At 43.4% G+C, this 23,081-nt stretch overlaps 1 protein-coding gene across 1 annotated transcript in view; it reads left to right on the plus strand.

Moving 5' to 3' along the window:
• LOC132397467 (trans-2,3-enoyl-CoA reductase-like) overlaps positions 1 to 23,081 on the plus strand; it is a 182,099-nt gene that overhangs the window by 89,052 nt on the left and 69,966 nt on the right. Inside the window, exon 4 of the mRNA XM_059976299.1 lies at positions 2,202 to 2,305. Coding sequence (XP_059832282.1) covers positions 2,202 to 2,305 — 104 coding nt within the window. The remainder of the gene's footprint in view (positions 1 to 2,201; positions 2,306 to 23,081) is intronic.

Consider the following 23,081-nt stretch of genomic DNA (forward strand, 5'->3'; position numbering starts at 1 on the left):
AAAATGAATCCAAACTCAGGTTGGAGGAACAACACCTTATATACCGGCTGGGTAGCCTCCAACCTGATGGCATGAACATTGACTTCTCTAACATCCGTTAATGCCCCTCCTCCCCTTCTTACCCCACCCCCTTCGGTCTTCTCCTATCATTTTGCGTTTCCCCCTCCCCCCTCTACTTTCAAATCTCTTACTATCTTTCCTTTCGGTTAGTCCTGACGAAGGGTCTCAGCCCGAAACGTCGACAGCGCTTCTACCTATAGATGCTGCCTAGCCTGCTGAGTTCTACCAGCATTTTGCGTGCATTGTTATAAAGATATAGGAGCATGGATTTGGTCCATCAAGTCTGCTCCACCATTCTGTCATGGCTGATTTATTATCCTTTTCAACCACATACTCCTACCTTCTTCCTGTAACTTTTGATGCCATTACTAATCAGGAATTAGTCAACCTTAGTTTGAAATAAATCCAATCAGTTGGCCTCCATCACCATCTGTGGCAATTAAATTAGTAGATTCTCTCCCATTTAGCTAAAGAAATCCCTCGTTATCTCTGTTCTCAAGGGAAGTCCCTCTATAATGAGGCTGTGCCTTCTGATCCTAAACTCCCCAACTATAGGAAATATCCTCTCCAGATCCACTCTATCTTGACCTTTCAGTGTTCGATAGGTTTCAAAAGAGATCCTCTCTCATTCTTCTGAAGGGCAGTGAGGCCCACAGCCATGAAACACTCCACATACATTAATCTTTTAATTACTGGAATTATTTTTGTGAACCTCTTCTGAACTCTTTCCATTGCTGGTATATCTTTTAGATATGGGGGCAAAACTGCTCACAATACTCAAGGTGCAGAGTAATGGGAAATGAATACCAACATTGTATTTGCCTTCCTTACCACCAACTCACCTTACAAGTTAACCTCTAGGGGATCCTGTACAAGGATTTTCAAGTCCCTTAGACCCTCTGATTTCTGAATTTTCTCCTTATTTATAAAATAGTCTATACTTTTGTTCCTACTACCAAAGTGCATGATCATACACACCTTTACATTTCATTCTATGTCCCACTTCTTTGCTTATTTTCCTAATTAGTCTCTGTCTATCTGCAGACTCCCTGTTTCCTCAATGTTACCTGTCTCTCAGCCTAGCTTTATACCATCCACAAACCTGGCAACAAATTCATCGATTCTGACATCCAAATCTTTGACATATAACATGAAAAGAAATAGTCCTAACACCGACTTCTACAGAACACTTCCAGTCACCAGCAGCCAAACAGAAAAGACTCCCTTTATTCCCATGCTTTCCTTCCTGCCAGTCAGCCAATTTTTTATCGATGCTAGTATCTTTCCTGTAGTACCATGGGTTCTTATCTTATTAAGCAGCTTTGTGTATGGCATCTTGTCAAAGACCTTCCAAAAATCCAAGTAAATTCCATCTACTAGGTTCTTTCTATTAAGAAATAGTAGGAGATAAAGTTAAATGTTCTATGTTTAAAAGCCTCAGCTGGTCGTTATTCTCCCTTCAGCACAACCCTTCACAAAATGGTTCACTCTACTGTCTCTCTCATACAAGCTGCCTGCTGCAGATCACAGGGGTGTTACGGGTCCCTTTGCCACCTCTAGACCTCGCCTCACTTACTCACTTGATCTTGCAAAGGTTTCTGTTACTGTGTCAGATTTCCAGCATCAACACATTTTGTTTTTCACTTGCAACAATAGCCACAACCTGCAATTTAGTTTAGGACTGCAATACAGAAAAAAGGTAACCCATTTTAATCTCTTATGTATGCTTATAGTCCAGACACGTACTCTGAAGTAGGATCCTGCTTAGACCAAGATGCTGATTGTGAAGTTGTATCCATGTTAAAAACTTAGTAATTTCAGAATCAACAGCACAGAAATATATTCCTCATTCCAGTTGCTTCATGTTGATATACTCCCTAGGGATTTTCCATAATTTAGCTTCACTCTTTCCAGTTTATTTCTTTATCCATTCTCCTTGCAGTCAGATCCTTCTAATAATTAGTGCTCCTTGTTTAAATTTTTCCTTTAAAGGCTCCATAATCATGGTATTGAACTATTGCAGGGTAAGATGATAATTTATTTTGAAAGATCATCAAAATCCCTTGTTTGGTTTGGGTACTTCGCCTTTGCTAAAGTGATGACACAAGCATAATTCTGTCCCTGGTCTTACCTGTTCACAGATGGTCCTCCATTGAAGGAAACTAAAGTCATTAAGAACCTTGCAACCTCCTCCATTATCACATTATACTTCAGGGACTTGGGGACTCAGATAAACTGGACCACGGTAAGTTCAAAATGCACTGAGGCAGTAAATGATTCCAGCTGAGCTCAGAAGGTCTTCAACTGACGGGTGTTAAAGGATGTGATATTTTCCTACATATTGCTTTCTTTTAACAATATGTTGAGTTTCTAATTATTGTAGAGAGTTAACTGATGCTTTAGAATTACTCAACGTAAACACTCATTAAGAAATGCAAGTCTTATATCTGATGCATGCGTTTTGCTCATGTGTAAGACAGTGGAAGGACAACTGACCCATTTTGTCTGATGTCCTCTGCTGAGTATAGGTCATGTCCCTGAAGAAGTGAGAAACCAGATGAACAATCACAGTTCTAATGGGAGAAAAACACTCAGAGGTCACTTTATTAGGTACACCTGCTCATTAATCCAAATATCTAATCAGCAATCATGCAAAAGTAACTCAATACATACATAAAATTATACATGCATGGTCAAAAGGTTCATTTGGTGTTCAGACCAAACATCAGAATGGGGAAGAAATGTGATCTAAGTGACTTTGATTGTCTGTGAAATGATTGTTTGTGCCAGACAGGGTGGTTTGTGTATCTCAGAAACTGCTGATATCTCAGAAACTGCTGACCTCCTGGGATTTTCACACACAACAGTATCTAGAGTTTACAGAGAATAGTGTGAAAAACAAAAATCATCCAATGTGTGGCAGTTCTATGGATGACAATGCCTTGTTAATGAGAGAGATCAGAGAATAGACAGACTGATTCATGTAGACAGAAAGGTGACAGAATTAACCATGTTTTACAACAGTGATATGTAGAACACCTCTGAATGCACAACATGTCGAACCTTGGATGGTCTATAACAGCAGAAGATCATAAGCATACAAACAGCTGATTACTTAGAAAAGGCAAGGTTGAGGGAAGATGTAATTAAAATGTGAAAAACTATGAAAGACCAAGAAGATTTAGGAAAGAACTAATGTTGGATTTGTACTATGAATGGTAAAGTGCTAGGGAGTATAATGGAACAAGGGAACCAAGGAGTATCAGTGAGTAGTTTGTTGAAAGTGGCATCATGGGTAGATAGGGTGGTAAGAAAAAAAAGCATTTAGCATGCTGGCTTTGATCAGTCAGGGCATTAAGTATAGGATCTGGAAAACTGTTGCAGTTATAAGAGTCACTGATGAGGCCACATCAAGTTCAAGTTTAGTTTTAATTGTCATTCAGCCATACATGAATACCCATGAATACAGCCAAACGTTACCCTAGGGCCAGGGTACAAAACTCAGTACCAACAGTCACATACAGCACAAGGCAAGGTAGCATATATAAGATAGGAAGTACATACAAGTTATCAGTCAAATACAGTCACACAAAAAAATATAGTCCAAGAAATTGAGTCCAGGAAATTTGCGGCAGTCTACAGTAGAACACAACACAACTCGTCTTTTACTGAGCGAACACTGGGTGTTGGGGGGGGGGGGGGCAATGCTGAATCTCTGCCATACTGTCTCCGAATGTGTGTACTGATGCCTCTCTCCTGGGTGGTTGTAAACAGGCAAACCCACAGCTTGAGGCCTTAGTCCTCACTATGACCAACGCCATGCAGCTCCCTTGCCACCCGCTAACAAATCAGGAGGACTTCTATGTACAGTTTTGGTCATCTTGTTATAGGAAAGACGTGGATAAACTGGAAAAGTGAAGTAAGTTTAAATGTGGTTGTTGCCAGGACTAGAGTGCTGGAGTTAAAGAGAGAGATTGACCAGGTTAGATCTGTATCCCTTAAAAAACTGGCAAATGAGGGTTGACCTTAGAGAAACATTTGAAATTATGAGAGGTATAGATAAGGTAGATGGGATCAGTGTTTCCAGAATTAAATCCTGCCCAAAGCAAGGACCTGGACACCACAATAAGTCTGCATCAGTGCAAACTCAATGGCTCCATACTAGGCCTTGGATCACTTGGACAATAGCAATACCTACATCAGTCTGCAGTTTATTGATTACAGCTCAGCATTCAACACCATCAAACCCTCACTACAATCAGACAAGTTCAAAAACCTGGACCTCTACAAATCACTCTAGGATCAAGGGTCAACTGGATCCTGGGCATCCTAATCGGGAGACCACAATCAGTGCATATTGGAAACATAACTCCTACTCGCTGACAATCAACACAGGTGAATCTTAGAGATGTGTGCTTAATCCACTGCTCTACTCTCTCTACACTCACAACTGTGTTGTTAGACACAGTTCAAGTGCAATCTATACACTCACCAAAGACACAGAGTTGGCAAAGCTTCAGATGGTAATAAGGAGGCTTAGGACAATGAGATATATCAGCTGGTTGAGGAGTGTAGCAACAACAACCTTTCATTCAGTGTCAGAAAGACCAAGGAATTAATTGTGGAATTCAGGAAGGGGAAATTAAGGGAACACATGCCAGTCCTCATTGAGGGATAAGCAGTGGAAAGGGTGAGCAGTTTCAAGTTCCTGCTCTGGGTCCTAAATGTTGATGCAATTGCAAGGAAGGCATGGCAGCAACTATATTTCATAAGGAGTTTGAGGAGATATGGTCTGCCACCAAAAACTCACATATTTCTATACACAGTATGTAGCATGGAGAGGATTCCTACTGGTTTCATCACCATCTGGCATAGAGAAGCCCCTGCACAGGATCAGAAAGTTGCAGACTACTGAGCTCCATTGTGGGCATTAGTCTTCCCAGTATCAAGGACCTCTTTCAGAGTGATACCTCAGAAAGGCAGCATCCATGATTTAGAACCCCCATCATCCAGGGCGACCATACAGCTGGGTGCTGACAACATATGCATTGTACACAGTGGTCTTAGTCTTTGTAGTGAGTTTCGGATTCTCCCAGACCCATGAGGAGAGCCGAGCAAGGATCAACGCTGCTTTGCCGATACGCCTATTGGTTTCAGCATCGAAGGAGAAAGTGTTGCTGATGGTCAACCTCAAGTATGTGAATTTGTGGACCACTTCTAGATCAATGACTGGTGTCTCCACTACGTTCTGGGCAAGGACATTTGTTTTCTTTAGACCTGGACAAGGATGTTTGGACCATCTACTCCAAGCAGGAGAGGAAACTCAATAGATTTCATCTGTGTAGCCTTCGCCGCATCCTCAGCATCACCTGGAGAGACAAAGTCCCAAACTCTGAGGTCCTCTCCCGAGCTGGACTTTCCACAATATTCACGCTTTTAAGACAATATAGACTGCGCTGGCTGGGCCACATCTGTCGCATGAAGGATGGTAGACTGCCAAAGGACATCCTCTACGGAGAACTAGCAACAGGCAAGAGGAGCGTTGGTAGAGCCCAGCTTCGCTTCAAGGACCTCTGTAAGCGCGACATGAAAGCCTTAAAAATGAACACAGAATGCTGGGAGGATACAGCAGATGACCGCAACAAATGGCAAGGTACTCTTCAGCAACACCTAGAGCAAACAGAAAGCATAGTGGACAGTGGACAACAATTCCACAACGCCCTACACATGCAGCAACTGTGGCCGTTCCAGGATTGGGTTCAATAGCCACAGTCGATGTTGCTCGACAAGCCAGAGACTACCAGAGGCGCAGTACCCAAGGCGAATCATGACTGACGGAGGCCCCACATACACATGCACAACATGCCCTCTTCTTATTGCTACCATCAAGGAGGAGGTACAGGAGTCTGAAGACACACACTCAGCATTTTAGGGACCGCTTCTTCCCCTCCACCATCAAATTTCTGAATGGACAATGGACCTATTCACACTAGCTCACTATATATATATATGTGTGTGTGTGTGTATGTGTGTGTGTGTGTGTGTGTGTGTGTGTGTGTGTGTGTGTGTGTGTGTGTGTGCGCGCACGCGCCTATCTGCTAATTCAGCACAGATATTCCTATGCACAATTCCTACAACTCTGTGCCAAGTAAGGATTGGACTCTCCCAAGTCCAAATGGGAAACAGCCAAGAAGGGAGTGGAGACTGACAAAGCTAAGATCCTGTGAGACTTCCAAATGAAGATTAATAAGCAGATACTGGCCTACCAACCAGACCTAGTAATACTGTTATATAAGGCTGCAGTAGTATTGATGGTATATGAATTTGTTCTTTTCATATAGTTTTTTTTACTATTTCTGTGAAATTTTAGCCAATTTCTTATTATGATTTAAAGTTATTTTATTATGTATTGCAATGTTTTGCTGTACTACTGTCACAAAACAACCAATTTCACAATATCAGAATAAGAATCAGAATCAGGTTTATTATCACTAGCATGTGTCATAAAATTTGTTAATTTAGCAGCAGCAGTTTGATACAATGCATAAAATAGAAGAAGAAAAATAATAATCAGTCAATCAATCACAGTATTGGTATATTGACTAGATTAAAAATTGTGCAAAAAACTGTAATTATATATAATAAAAAAGTGAGGTAGCATCCAAGAGTTCAATGTCCATTTAGGAATCGGATGGCAGAGGGGAAGAAGCAGTTCCTGAATTTCTGAGTGTGTGTCTTCAGGCTCCTGTATCTCCCACCTGATGGTAATAGTGAGAAAAGGGCATGCCCGATTCATTTGAATCGGGAGCAAGTTACAGCTTGTGATTCAGCTGGGAGCTCAGAGAATTCGACCGTTGTAGGTAGGATTGAAGCCTACCTGGTCAATACCTGTGGAGGAGGGGGAACTGCGCAGGCGCGAGTGACGTCAGCGTCGAGCGCGCACTTTAAAAGGCAGGACTTCTTTTCAGAGCAGGCAGCGGAGTCCGTGGAAGCAGAGTCCTGGGCTTTGGCTAAGTGGGCTTTGGCTAAGTGGGCTTCGGCAAGCCTGTGTGATTACTCGCTGAGGGGAAGAAGGTAAGGTTGCTAGGTGCTTTTCAGACTTATTCTATTAATTCAGTTCAGGTATGGGGGAGACAGTCAGAGCAGTGGTGTGCTCCATATGCAGTATGTGGGAGGTCAGGGTCAACACAGTTGTCCCTGATGACCACACCTGCAAGAGGTGCGTCCAGCTGCAGCTCCTATCAGCCCGAGTTAGGGAGTTGGAGCTGGAGCTGGATGAACTACGGATCATTCGGGAGGCAGAGGCAGTGATAGATAGGAGTTATCAGGAGGTAGTCACACCGAAAAACCAAGAAGTAGGCAGATGGGTGACGGTCCAGAGAGGCAGGGGGAGCAGGCAGAGAGAGCAGAGCACCCCTGCAGCCATTCCCATTAACAATAAGTATACCGTACTGGATACTGTTGATGGGGATGACCTACCAGGAATGAGTTGTAGTGGTCCTGCCTCTGGCACAGAGGTTGAACCCTCAACTAGAAAGGGGAGGAAAGAAGAGAAGAGAGTGATAGTTTTAGGGGACTCTATAGTTAGGGGGGCAGATAGGAGATTTTGTGGGGCAGATCGGGAGTCTCGGATGGTATGTTGCCTCCCTGGTGCCAGGGTCCGGGACATCTCAGATCGGGTGCAGGCTATTTTTGAGAACGAGGGCATGAACCCAGATGTAGTGGTCCATGTAGGGACCAACGATGTAGGTAAGGTGAGTGAGGGGGTCCTGCTTAGAGAGTTCAGGGAGTTAGGAGTGAAGCTGAAAGGCAGGACCTCCAGGGTGACAATCTCGGGATTGCTACCTGTGCCACATGCGAGTGAGGCGAAGAATAGAATGATTATGCACATCAATACGAGGCTGAGAGCATGGTGCAGGAAGGAAGGGTTCAGGTTTTTGGATAATTGGTCTTTGTTTCAGGGACATTGGGATCTGTTTCGAAGGGACGGTCTACATCTGAACCGGAGGGGTACTAACATTCTTGCAGGAGTGTTTGCCAGTGCTGCTCGGGGAGGTTTAAACTAGATGTGCAGGGGACAGGGATCCAGATCCAGAGGGTTGGTCAGAAGGAGCATGGGGTTAAATGTGTACAAGGTTTGGGTGATCTTGAGAAGGTCATCAAAATTCAGGGTGCAATTAGCCCGATGGAAGTTCAAGGAGCTGGGTTAGGTACAGTAGACAGTGTTTTAAGCAAAGAGAGGAGGAATGGGCTAAGAATTCTATACTTGAATGCACGTAGTGTCAGAAATAAGACAGATGAGCTTGAAGCTCAGATGAAAATGGGGAACTACGATATTGTTGGGATAACGGAGACATGGCTGCAAGGGGATCAGGCCTGGGAATTGAGTGTACCAGGGTATACGTGCTATCGTAGAGACAGAAATATGGGAAGAGGGGGTGGGGTGGCCCTGTTGGTGAGGAATGAGATTCAGTGCTTAGCAAGAGGTGACTTGGGAACAGGGGAAGTAGAGTCTGTGTGGATTGAGCTGAGGAACAGTAAGGGTAAAAAGACCCTAATGGGTGTTGTGTACAGGCCCCCAAACAGTAGCGTGGATATTGGGTACAAGTTGATTAGGGAGTTAACATTGGCATGTGCTAAAGGTAATGCAGTCGTTATGGGAGATTTCAACATGCAGGTGAACTGGGAGAATAAGGTAGGTGCTGGATTGCAGGATAGGGAGTTTGTGGAGTGTCTTAGGGATGTACTTTTGGAACAGCTTGTGCTTGAGCCAACCAGGAACGAGGCTATTTTGGACTTGGTGATGTGTAATGAACAGGAATTGATAAGTGATCTTGAAGTAAAGGAGCCGTTAGGAAGTAGTGATCATAACATGATAAGTTTTTATCTACAATTTGAGAGGAATAAGGGCAGATCAGAGGTGTCAGTGTTGCAATTAAATAAAGGAGACTACGGAGCCATGAGGGAAGAGCTGGCCAAAGTTAAATGGGCGGATGCCCTGGCAGGAAAGACAGTGGATCAGCAGTGGCAGATATTCTTGGGGATAATACAAAAGATGCAAAAGCAGTTCATTCCAATGAGAAGGAAGGATTCAAAGAGGGGGAAGGGGCCACAGTGGTTGACAAAGGAAGTCAGAGATTGTATAGCATTAAAGAAAAAGAAGTATGACAGGGCTAAGATGAGTGGGAATACAGATGATTGGGAAAGTTTTAAGGAACAGCAGATCTTAACTAAAAAAGCAATACAGAGAGAAAAAATCAGGTTTGAGCTCAGTCTAGCCTGGAATATAAAAGGGGATAGCAAAAGCTTTTTTAGCTATGTGAAGAGAAAGAAGATAGTTAAGAACAATGTTGGCCCCTTGAAGAATGAATTGGGAGAAATTGTTATGGGAAACAGGGAAATGGCAACAGAATTTAATGCATACTTTAGATCTGTCTTCACCAGAAAGGACACAAACAATCTCCCAGATGTATGAATGGGCCAGGGTCATAAGATATCAGAGGAATTGAGACAGATTGACATTAGGAAAGAAACTGTGATGAGTAGACTGGTAGGACTGAAGGCTAATAAATCCCTGGGTCCAGATGGTCTGCATCCGAGGGTTCTAAAAGGGATGGCTCAGGAAATTGCGGATGCATTGGTAATCATTTTCCAATGTTCCTTAGATTCAGGATCAGTTCCTGAAGATTGGAGAGTGGCTAATGTTATCCCACTTTTCAAGAAGGGAGGGAAGGAGAAAACGGAGAACTATCGCCCTGTTAGCCTAATGTCAGTCGTGGGGAAGATGCTTGAGTCCATTATTAAGGACGAAATAGTGGCACATCTTGATGGCAGAAATAGGATTAGGCTGAGCCAGCATGGATTTACCAAGGGCAAATCATGCTTGACTAATCTGTTGGAGTTTTTTGAGGGTGTAACAAGGATGTTAGACGAGGGTAAGCCAGTGGATGTTGTGTACCTAGATTTTCTGAAGGCATTCGATAAGGTGCCACATAGGAGATTGGTGAGTAAAATCATGGCATTGGGGGCAGGGTTTCAACATGGATAGAAAACTGGTTGGCAGATAGAAAGCAAAGGGTAGCAGTGAATGGGTGTTTCTCGGACTGACTGGAGGTGACTAGTGGGGTACCACAGGGCTCTGTATTGGGACCACAGCTCTTTACGATTTCTGTCAATGATTTAGATGAAGGCATTGAAAACTATATCAGCAAGTTTGCTGACGATACTAAACTGGGTGGCAGTGTGACATGCGAAGAGGACGTTAGGAGAATACAGGGAGACTTGGATAGACTGGGTGAGTGGGCAGATACTTGGCAGATGTCATTCAATGTGAATAAATGTGAAGTTATCCACTTTGGAAGCAGGAACAAGAGGGCAGAGTATTGTCTGAACGGTGTAGAGTTAGGTAAGGGAGAAATGCAAAGAGACTTCGGAGTCCTAGTTCACCAGTCAATGAAGGTGAATGAGCAAGTGCAACAGGCAGTGAAGAGGGCAAATGGAATGTTGGCCTTTGTTACAAGGGGAATTGAGTACAAGAGCAAGGATGTCCTTTTGCATTTGTACAGGGCCCTGGTGAGACCACACCTGGAATATTGAGTACAGTTTTGGTCTCCAGGTTTAAGGAAGGACATTCTGGCAATTGAGGAAGTGCAGCGTAGATTCACTAGGTTGATTCCTGGGATGGCAGGGCTGTCTTACGCAGAGAGATTGGAGAGATTGGGCTTGTACATGCTGGAATTGAGGAGATTGAGAGGGGATCTGATTGAAACGTTCAAGATAATTAAAGGATTTGATAGGATTGAGGCAGGAAATATATTCCAGATGTTGGGAGAGTCCAGTACCAGAGGGCATGGATTGAGAATAAGAGGTCAGTTATTTAAAACAGAGTTGAGGAAGAGCTTCTTCTCCCAGAGAGTTCTGGAGGTGTGGAATGCACTGCCTCGGAAGACGGTGGAGGCCAATTCTCTGGATGCTTTCAAGAAGGAGCTAGATAGATATCTGATGGATAGGGGAATCAAGGGATATGGGGACAAGGCAGGGCCTGGGTATTGATAGTGAATGATCAGCCATGATCTCAGAATGGCGGTGCAAACTCGAGGGACCGAATGGTCTACTTCTGCACCTATTGTCTATTGTCTATTGTCCTAGAGTCCTTAATAATAGACACTGCCTTCCTGAGACACTGCTCCTTGAAGATGTCCTGGGTACTTTGTAGGCTAGTACCCAAGATGGAGCTGACTAAATTTACAACCCTCTGCAGCTTCTTCAGTCCTGTGCAGTAGTCTCCCCTTACCAGACAGTGATGCAGTCTGTCAGAATGCTCTCCATGGTACATCCATAGAAGTTTTTGAGTGTCTTTCTTGAAATACAAAATCTCTTCAAACTCCTAATGAAGAATAGCTGCTGCCTTGCCTTCTTTATAACTGCATCAGTATGTTGGGATCAGGTTAGATCCTCAGAGATCTTGACACCCAGGAACCTGAAGCTGCTCACTCTCTCCACTTCTGATCCCTCTATGAGGATTGCTATGTGTTCCTTTGTCTTACCCTTCCTGAAGTCCACAATCAGCTCTTTTGTCTTACTGACATTGAATGCAAGGTTGTTGCTGCAACACCACTCCACTATTTGGCATATCTCACTCCTGTACGCCCTCTTGTCACCACCTGAGATTCTACCAACAACGGTTGTATCGTCAGCAAATTTATAGATGGTATTTGAGCTATGCCTAGCCACACAGACATAGATATATAGACAGTAGAGCAAAGGGCTAAGCACACACCCCTGAGGTGCAACAGTGTTGATCATCACGAGGAGGAGAGGTTATCACCGATCCGCTCAGATTGTAGTGTTCTGGGTAGGAGGTTGAGCATCGAATTGCAGAGGGAGGTACAGAGGCCCAGGGTCTGCTCAATCAGGATTGTGGGAATGATGGTATTAAATGCTGAGCTATAGTTGATGAACAGCATCCTGACATTGGTGTTTGTGTTGTCCAGGTGATCTAAAGCCGTGTGGAGAGCCATTGAGCTTGCATCTGCCATTGACCTATTGTGGTGATAGGCAAACTGCAATGGGTCCAGGTCCTTGCTGAGGCAGGAGTTCAGTCTAGTCCTGACCAACCTCTCAAAGCATTTCATCACTGTCAATGTGAGTGCTACTGGGTGATAGTCAGTAAGGCAGCTCACATTATTCTTCTTAGGCACTGGTATAATTGTTGCCTTTTTGAAGCAAGTGGGAACTTCCGTCTGTCGCAGTGAGAGTTTGAAAATGTCCTTGAGTACTCCCTCCAGTTGGTTGGTACAGGTTTTCAGAGCTTACCAGGTACTCTGTCTGGACCTTCTGCCTTGCACGGTTCACCCTCTTTAAAGCCAACCTAACATCAGCCTCTGAGACGGAGATCACAGGGTCACCAGGTGCAGCAGGTATCTTCACAGCTGTAGTTGTGTTCTCCCTTTCAAAGCGGGTATAGAAGACATTGAATTCATCTGGTAGTGACGTGTCACTGCCGTTCATGCTATTGGATTTCACTTTGTAGGAAGTAATGTCTTGCAAACCCTGCCAAAGTTGTTGTATATCTGATGTTGCCTCCAACCTCATTCGAAATTGTCTCTTCGCCCTCAAAATAACTCTCTGCAAACCATACCTGATTTTCTGATTGCCTAGTAATGTTTTTAGACTGGTGGACAAAATCTCCCAAAATGATGGTGAAGGCATTAGGGTGCGCTGTTTCGTGCATGTTGATCCCATTGCTCAGATCATCTAAAGCCCGATTGCCATTGGCCTGTGGAGGAATGTATACTGTGACCAAAATGATCTCGGAGAACTCCTGCAGTAGGTAAAAAGGACGGCATTGCTTGATATTCCAGGATTGGTGAGCAGAATTGGGACAACACTAATATATTTGTGCACCAAGAAGAGTTGATCATGAGGCATACTCCTCCACATCTGCTTTTGAGAGACTCTATAGATCTATCCTGATGGTGTACAGTAAACCCGTCGATTTGAATCGCTGTGTCTGGTACAGAAGGGGTTAACTGGGATTCCATGAAACAAAGGACACATGCGGTCCTAATGTCCTTCTGATTCAGCACCCTAGCTCTGAGAACATCGATTTTGTTCAACAGAGACTGCATATTTTCCAGCAAGATAGTCGGTATTCGGAGTTTAAATCCCAATTTCCTTAAATGCACTTGTATCCCTGACCTGCAGCCATGTGGAATCGTACATGGACACATGTATCCACAATCAGTATTCTTTCCATCAGTTTTAAGCACTAATAGTTCTTTTAAACACATTAAGACATCTTTGTTGACTGTACTGACCGTGGAAGCAGTTGTGCTTTTTAGCTGTATCAGGCTGAAACAAGAATATTTAATCCTATCCATTGAAAGTTCTGCTACTCGAGCTGCCCCTAGGAGCCCCAGAAGTGCAATATGCCAGTGATATTAAGCCTGATTCCGATTCTGAAGATGGAGAAGTAAAAAAAAAATGGGGCAGAGGTTTAAGATAAGAGGGGTAAGATTTAAAAGGGACCTGAGGAGTTACTTTTTCATGCAGGTGGCTGTGGGTACATGAAACAAGATACCAGAGGAAGTGTTTGAGGCAGGCACAATAGTATCAGTTAAGAAATGGTGGGATAGGTACCTGGAGGGGCAGAGCTTCCAAGAATATGGGCTGAATGCAGGAAATCATGATTGGCTGAGCAGGCGCCATGGTCAGAAATGACTTGCTGGACTCAAGGGTCTGTGTATGATTCTACAAATCTGGTGGGTTTACACGAATGGCCAATAACCAATGGATGTTTACTTGAAGTCATTGGTAGAAAGATTGAAATGATAATGAGAATATTTTCATGCAGGGGATGGCAGAGTTCTCTAAGCCACTTAGTAGTAGAGTCATAAACCCTCATCCTATTCAAAATAAATTTGGATGTGTTCTTGCAGAGATCTGACCAGCAGGGATATGAACCTAAAACTGGAAGGTGGCATCAGTTTGAATAGCCAGTTATTTGACTGCACAGTTATGATGGATCAAATGGTTTCCTTTTTAATGATTCTGGGATTTTATTTCTGACTCATTCAAGGATAAGTCTACATTTCCCTTGTTGAAATAGATAAACAGATTATAAAAATACAGATGGAAAGCTTAATCCTCCCCAAAAACACACTGGAGGGCTTTGTATCAATATGCAAGCTGTCCTTGTTTGCTGGTAAAGAATATGCAGCCATCCATACAATTCTTTGATCAGTTCCCATCATATCTGCCCTACAGATATTTGGAGCTTAGGGTTATGCATTCATAATTATTCTCTTTGTGGAACTTCTCATGTTGCATCACACTTTTTGCAAGTGTACATGTACTACTTCCATAACATGTAGAACAATCTGTGAATATACTCGTTTCAGCTCATTATTCATGGTATCCCTTGACAATCCTTCATTCATGCACTGCAAATGTTCTGGAGAAAGATTTCAAGAATAGAATGAATGTGCTTTGTATTATTCCCTGAGGTTTCTCTATCATTGAACTTTCAATGGATGAATAGGGAAAAGTATCCCAGTGTCAGAAGTGGCCAGAAGTTCTCTGCCTTGTGCTTCAGGCTCAGGAATTACTTTCAGCACCAGCCTGTCCTTGTCATCTGTGGAAGGTCTTTCGAGGTATCATCAATCATATCTGTGGGGAGTAATTTCCTATCTACCGACAGCTAACCTTGGATGTAGCTTTAGAGATGGGATGTGAGATTCATAATGAACTGAACTCTACTTGGTCAGAACAGACTTAGATAATCCAAAGTAATGGGGCATTCCATGCAAACTGAGTGTTCTTACTGGTGCCCATTGAAATGTTGAAACTCTGAAACCACACAGGTTTGTTGTTGTTTAATATTTGGAGATAAAGTGAGCAGCTAAATGCATCTTGTAGGAGTTATCCAGGGATATAACTGTCACTTCATCAAAGAAAAAACTCGGATATAATGTGTATTTCAACATCCAGGCAAGCTTGATTGTGAACTCAGCAGGCCAGGCAGCATCTATAGGAGAAGCGCTGTCGACGTTTCGGGCCGAGACCCTTTGTCAGGACTAACTGAAAGAAAAGATAGTAAGAGATTTGAAATTAGGAGGGGTAGGGGGAAATCCAAACTGATAGGAGAAGATAGGAGGGGGTGGGGTGAAGTTAAGAGCTGGAAAGGTGATTGGAAAAAGGGATACAGAGCTGGAGGAGGGAAAGGATCATGGGACAGGGAGGCCTAGGGAGAAAGAAAGGGGGAGGGGAGCACCAGAGGGAGATGGAGAATAGGCAGAGTGATGGGCAGAGAGAGGAAAAAAAGGAGAGGGGGAATAAATAAATCAGAAATGGGTAAGAAGGGGAGGAGGGGCATTAACAGAATTTAGAGAAATCAATGTTCATACCATCAGGAAGGAGGCTACCCAGATGGAAAATAAGGTGTTGTTCCTCCAACCTGAGTGGGGCTTCATCTTGACAGTAAAAGAGGTCATGGATAGACATATCAGAATAGGAATGGGACGTGGAATTAAAATGTGTGGCCACTGGGAGATTCTGCTTTCTCAGAGCAAACAGAGCATAGGTGTTCAGCGAAACGGTCTCCCAGTCTGCGTCAGGTCTCACCAATATATAAAAGGCCGCACCGGGAGCACCGGACGCAGTATACCACACCAGCCAACTCACAGGTGAAGTAAACACAAAATACACTGCAGATGCTGTGGTCAAATCAACATGTACAAACAAGCTGGAGGAACTGAGCAGGTCGGGCAGCATCCATGGAAACGAGCAGTCAACATTTCGGACCGAAACCCTTCATCAGGACTGAAGAGGGAGGGGGCAGGGGCCCTATAAAGAAGGTGGGGGGAGGGTGGGAAGGAGAAGGCTAGTAGGTGCCAGGTGAAAAACCAATCAGAGGAAAGATCAATGGGTGGGGGAGGGGAAGCAAGGAGGGGATAGGCAGGAAAGGTGAAGAAGGAATGTAAGGGGAAAGCACTATGGGTAGTAGAAGAAGGCGGAATCATGAGAGAGGTGATAGGCATCTGGAAAAGGAGGCAGAGTGAAAGTGGGATGGAGAAAGGGAGAGGGAGGGAATTACTGGAAGTTGGAGAATTCGACGTTCATACCAAGGGGCTGGAGACTACCCAGACGGTATATGAGGTGTTGCTCCTCCAACCTGAGTTTGGCCTCATCATGGCAGTAGAGGAGGCCATGTATGGACATACCCGAATGGGAATGTGAAGCAGAGTTGAAGTGAGTGGCAACCAGGAGATCCTGTCTGTTGTGGCGGACAGAGCATAAGTGCTCGCCGAAGCGGTCCTCCAATCTGCGTCGGGTCTCGCCGATGTAAAGGAGGCCACACTGGGAGCACCGGATGCAATAGATAACCCCAACAGACTCACAGTGAAGTGTTGCCTCAGCTGGAAGGACTGCGTGGGGCCCTGAATGGTGGTAAGAGAGGAGGTGTAGGGACAGGTGTAGCACTTACACTTGCAGGGATAAGTGCCAGGTGGGAGATCTGTGGGGAGGGATGTGTGAACCAGGGAGTTGTGGAGGGAACGATCCCTGCAGAAAGCAGAGAGGGGTAGAGAGGGAAAGATGAGCTTAGTGGTGGGGTCCTGTTGAAGGTGGCAGAAGTTGCGGAGGATAATATGCTGGATCCAGAGGCTGGTGGGGTGATAGGTGAGGATAAGGGGAACACGGTCCCTGTTGTGGTGACGGGAGGATGGGGCGAGGGCCGAAGTGCGGGAAATGGAGGAGATGTGAGTGAGGGCATCATTGATGATGGCAGAAGGGAAACTACGATCCTTAAAGGAAGAGGACATTTGTGATGTCCTGGAATGGAAAGCCTCATCCTGGGAGCAGATGCGGCGGAGACAGAGGAACTGGGAATAGGGAATAGCATTTTTACTACTATTCGTACTTCGTACTATTTTTATGAAGGGTCTTGGCCCGAAACGTTGACTGCTCATTTCCACAGATGCTGCCAGACCTGCTGAGTTCCTCCAGCGTGTTTGTACGTGTCACAGTTGAATGGTGAGGGAGGAATTGTACTTGAACATGAACTTGTACTTGAACACACATGAACACGCTATACATGAACTTGTTAGGTTAGGATCCTAATTTATTCTGCTAGATCAGGTCTCCCAATGATCAGCGAAAATAGAAGACAGAACATTACAGCATAGTACAGGCCTTTCAGCCCACAATGTCATGCCAACCTTTTAACCTACACTAAGATTAATCTAGCTCTCTCCTCCCACCTAGCTCTCCATTTTTCTTTCATCTATATGCCTGCCTAAGAGTCTCTTAAATTGTCCCTAACGCATCTGCCTCTGTCAGCCAGCTTTCTCCACATACACAACATTCTCTACAAAATACTCTCTCTATTCCCCCTATACTTTACTCCAATCATCTTAAAATTATGCCCTCTCGTATGCCATTTCCAACCTGGGGATAAAGGTGCTGGCTGGTCACTCTATCTACAATACACCTCTTATCATGTTCATACACTTCCTTCAAGTCATTTCTCATCCTGCTTTCTCCAAAGAGAAATTTCGTAGCTCACTCAAACTTCAGGCAACATCCTGACAAACCTGCTCTGCACCCTCTCTAATTCTTCCACATCCACGGCTTTTGAACTCATTCACCAGAAGAATGAAGGCCAACATGATATTCACCTTTATAACCCCCTCCCCCCAATCAACTTGCACTGTAATACTGATGGGTCCATAATTGCAGACACCAGGATCCCTTTGTTCCTCCACACTGCTAAGAATCCTGCCTTTTACCTTTCTATTTTGATCTTCCAAAATGTTTCACTTCATACTTTACCAGATCGAATGCCGTCTGCCACTTTTTAGCCCAGCTATTCTCCATACCCATGAAACCACCAATCTTTGTACCATCTGCAAACTTACAAACCCACTATTTTGCGTCCTCATCCAAATCATTTATAAAAAATCACAAAGAGCAGAAATTGCAGATCAGACCACTGGTCACCAACCTCCACCAAAGTAAGCTTCATTTTTTTGCTACACTCTGCCTTCTTTCTGTGAACAAGCTAGTTCTTTATCCACATTGCCAAGTTGGCCTGCATGCCATGCCTCCTTACTATCTGAATGACCCTATCAGGTGTAACCTTGTTGAATGCCTTACTAAAATCCATATACACCACATCCACCACTCTACTCATCAATTTGTTGTGTCACTTCCTGGAAGAAGTCAATCAGGTTTGTGAGACACAACCTGCCCCTCACAAAGCCATGCTGACTATTCCTAATCAGACAATGCTTCTACAAATGCCATAAATCCTGTTTCTAACCAATAGTTTGCCCACTGCTTTTGTAAAATGTGCTGGTCTATAATTCCCAGGGGTATTCCTATTACCTTTCTTGTACAAAGCAATAACAATATCCACCCTCAAATATTCTGGTACTATTCCTGTGGCCATCAACAAAGATGGAACAGTCTCATATTTCACTTCACATAGTAATCTACAGTAGATCCATTTGTCCCTGAAAATTTATCTATTTTAGTGTTTTTCAAATGTTCCAGTAAACCACCTTTCTTAACTTCAACAAGTTCCAATATTTTAGCCTGCTTTATTCTGTCTTCATATGCATCAAGGTCCCTCTTACTGGTGAAAATTTGCAATCACTGATTTAAACAAAAAACAAACACCTGTCTGAACATATTTATCAAATATTAACAGTGTGAGAAAGAACAAGTTGAGGTTTGATGGTCAAAAGTGAAGTCGGATGATGTTTGACTGTACTTTAAATGTTAATTTTCTATAATTGATAAAGTGGGGGGGAGATAAGTCGCAGCTCATATCCCAAGTTTACTGTAGTTAACACACTTGAGAAACACCAGACAACTGGGAACATTGGCGTTGACTCCGCATTTGGAATTTAATGCCACAAATAAACCTGTTGCATGCAGGGCTGAAGGGAAGGATGGGTTTCAGTGCAACAAATCATCTGTTAAATGAGCTCTTCTGTTTCAGCAGCATCCAGAGCGGGGAACAAAACTGTTCATATTTTGGGTTGAATCCTGTATCAGTCCTAATGTGGACAACTCCTTCTCCTCCAAACCCAACCCCCACCACAGATTCCAGCATCTGTAGTCTCTTGTGTCTCCTGGGTTAGTTCTGTAATGTCTGAATAACCATGTGTCTGACTGTCAGAGGTGAAGCCTTTTGAACTCTTAAAACACCTGCTTGTGTAGAAGCTGTGTATAAAGTGCTCTCAGACTATTAAACTGGAACTGGTGTTAGAAGTACTTGTCCCACATCAAAAGCAAGTTCGACGAGTCCTCATGCTCTAATTCTGAAGCTCTGGTTCACGTGTTCTGCTGCTCTTCCTTTAGCTCCTTTAACTTATTCACCACTGACTGATGTGAAAACCATACAGCAGGACTCATTCAGACAATAGGTAATGTCTCTTGCTCTTCCTTAAGCAGAACTTTTCAACTACCATCCGAGACTCTAACATCTGTCTTACTTCACAAAATTGAAAAGAATTTAGGAATCAAGTAATTCTAGCTGAAGGTCGATTCATAATCATTGCCTGCTCCAAGGCAGTCAATAAACACATGTAAAAATACAGAATCTAAATTAGTATCACTACTTATTACTACGGTTTTTGCAGTGGGAACAAACATTAAATACTTATGACCTACCTTGGTTGAAAGCCCTGATGTCTTCCTTAATCACATCTGCTGGCATCCTCCATCTGTGAAACTTGCTCGTTTCGAGATGGTTAGCTGGGGGGAGCCAAAGGAAATCGCCTCAAAATGCTATGCCTGTCCGCCCCATACACATAGCATACATCTCTGCTTGGATCGAACTGAAAAACTCCATGGTTAGTGGAGCTTGAAGTATGAAGGAGGGGATTGCCAGTATAGCTGACTCTAATTCCAGCTTCATTGTCCTCAACTAGCGAGCAACAATTGTTGATTTGGTAGACTTTTCGATTTGTAATTTATTTGTTTTGGTTGGGACCACAGATGAATTTATTAGAGGTTCAGCCATGTGCCATCCCTGCTGCTATGTGTGACATTAACTGAGAAGCCGTAGGAGGAGCTCCAAATTTAAACAGTTTCTCTCTGAAATTTGCTCCCCTAAGCCCAACATACATTCATTATCTAACGCACTGCCTGGGATATTAACTTTACTGATTTATCAACTGTTATTAAACGTTTCCACAAGTTATCAACAGTCTAAAGACAGTCGTGAACTTTCACTGAGATTTTCACCATTTCCTTAACACTTTAAAAACTTCAGCCAATTTGCAGATTTCTGAATGGGTACCTGCAGTTCTTACAGTGGTTTTTCTGGCAATATTAGCTTTATAGGAGAAGTGATCTCAATCAAGTGTGTTGTGAATCAAAGGGTGTTGTGAAAATCCAATAGGGCTAAGTTAGCATACAGGACTTCTGCAGATATATGATATTATTGTTATAAAAGGGAAGCTCTTTCATTAAATAGTAACTAAACTGAATAGAATGTTAATATTGGCAGAAGTTGCTCAGTAAATGAGCAGCAAATTGATCAGTAGTAAGGACGATGTTAAAACAACCTAATAATTGTGAAAAACAGAGTGGAAACTGAGGGACAAGAGGGATTTAAAATATTTACCATCATAGTTCATGTAGACCAAGGCTCCCAACTTTTCTTATGCCATGGACCCCTACTATTAACTGAGGGGTTCGTGGGCCCCAGGTTAGCAACTCCTGATGTAGAAAAATGGTTCAAATATCAAACAAATCCTCCAGACCTCATGGCTTGAACCTTCCGCTCTTCAACAACTGAGGACGGGGTTAATGGATGGAAAGCCTGTGGTCTTCTAAATTCCCTTTGATAGTTCAAATTTTCCCAGTGGATAGGGAACATGGAAATGCACAATCTTACTTTGAAAAAGGAATGAACAAAAGACAGGAAGTTGTTGGGCAAACACATTGGAAAAATAGCTAGAAACTACCATTACGAAAACTGTGGTAGACATTTTAAAAATAGTAAGGCCATCAAGCAGCATCCTTGTGATTTTATGGATAGGAAATTGTGCTTTTTTTGTGACAATTTTTCCATTAGGAAACAGTGTTCTGCAGAATGTAAATTGCTGTGAATGGCTGCAGATAGTACTGCTGTCTTACAGCTTGGGCAGTCCTGGCTTGATCGTTTCTCTCTTCTGTGTGGAGTTTGTATGTTCTCACTACGGCTTTGCTCCAGGTGCTTCGGTTTCCTCCGACCTTCCAAACAAGTGCACGATGTTAAATCAATAGGTTAAAATAATTATTCCTCGTGTAAATGGCAGGGGAATTGGGGCTGGGTATGTCTGAGAGAACACAGAAAAGGGAAGTGAGGGAATGTGATTGTTCTGTGAGGTGGCAGAGGAGTAGGTCCACCAATTCTAATTAGAACGTTGAACATAGAACGCTATAGCACAAGAACAGATCCTTCAGTCCGCCATGCCTGTGCCAAACACATTGTCAAATTAAACTGTATTCCTTCTGCTTATACATGATCCATATGCCCCTATCCCTGCATATTTATGAGGATATCTGACAACCTCTTAAATCCAACTAGTGTATTTGCCTCAATCTGTTATCATTAAAAATGAGATTTGACATTCATATCTTCCTTAATCTACCATCTTCTCACTTTAAAAGCCTATCCTCCAGCATGATGTATCTACCATGGGAAAAAAGATTCTGACAATCTATAACTTGCATAAAGTATACAGTACCACCAGGTCTCCCCTCAGCTTCTGACACTCCAGAGAAAGCAACCCAAGTTTATATGATCTCTCTTATCAGATCATATCCTCCAAGCAACATCCGGGTGCAAAACACCCAGAAAGTTAATTCACAGGTTGAGTCTGTGGTAAAGAAGGCAAATGCAATGTTGGAATTTATTTCAAGGGGAATAGAATATAAAAGCAAGGGGATAATACCGAAGCTTTATAAGACACTAGTCAGAACGCACTTGAAGTATTGTCAACAGTTTTGGGCCCATTATCTCAGAAAGGATGTGTTGTCATTGAAAAGAGTCCAGAGGAGATTCATGAGGATGATTCCGGGAATGAAGGGGTTAATATATGAGGAGCGCTTGGCAGCTTTAGGGCTGTACTCACCAGAATTTAGAAGAATTTGGGGGAGGGGGAATCTCATTGAAACCTATGGAATGTTGAAAAGACTAGATACGGTGGATGTGGAGAGGATGTTTTCTCTGGTGGGGTATCCAGGACTAAAGGGCACAGCCTCAAAATTGAGGGGCAAGCTTTTAGAACAGAGATAAGGGGGATTTTTTTCAGCCAGAGAGTAGTAAATAGTAATTGCTCTGCCACGGACTGTGGATGAGTCCAAGTCCAAGGGTTTATTTAAGGTGGAAGATGATCGTTTCCTGATCATTCAGGGCATCAAAGGAAATGATGAGAAGGCAGGTTTATGGAATTGAATTGGATATTGGATCAGCCATGGTGGAATAGTGGAGCAGATTTGTTGGGTAGAATGTCCTAATTCTGATCCTTTGTCTTATGGTCTAAGTTGAGTGAAATTTTCCCCTATGGTTCAAGAGCCTGTTGGCCAAGGGGTAATATCTGTTCCTGAACCTGGTGGTATGAGTACTGAGGCTTCTGTACCTTCATCCTGATGGCAGTAGCAAGAAGAAAGCATGACTTGGTGATGGGCGTCCCTGATGATGGCTACGGCTTTCCTGCAACAATGCTTAGTGTAGATATGCTCAGTGGTGGGGAGGGCATCACCTGTGATGGTCTTGGCCAAATCCACTACTTTTTGTAGGATTTTCCATTCAAATGCATTGGTGTTTCCATACCAGGTTGTAATGCAGCCAGTCATTATATTCCCCACCATCCATCTACAGAAATTTGCCAAAGTTCTAGATGTCATTCTGAATCTTTGCAAACCTCCAAGGAAGCAGAGGAGCTTCCATGCTTTCTCCGAAAATGCTGGGCCCAGGACAGATCCTCCGAGATGATAACACTGAGGAATCTAAAGCTGCT

This window comes from Hypanus sabinus, chromosome 7 (genome assembly GCF_030144855.1).
Source record: "Hypanus sabinus isolate sHypSab1 chromosome 7, sHypSab1.hap1, whole genome shotgun sequence".
In the NCBI taxonomy this organism is placed as follows: domain Eukaryota; kingdom Metazoa; phylum Chordata; class Chondrichthyes; order Myliobatiformes; family Dasyatidae; genus Hypanus; species Hypanus sabinus.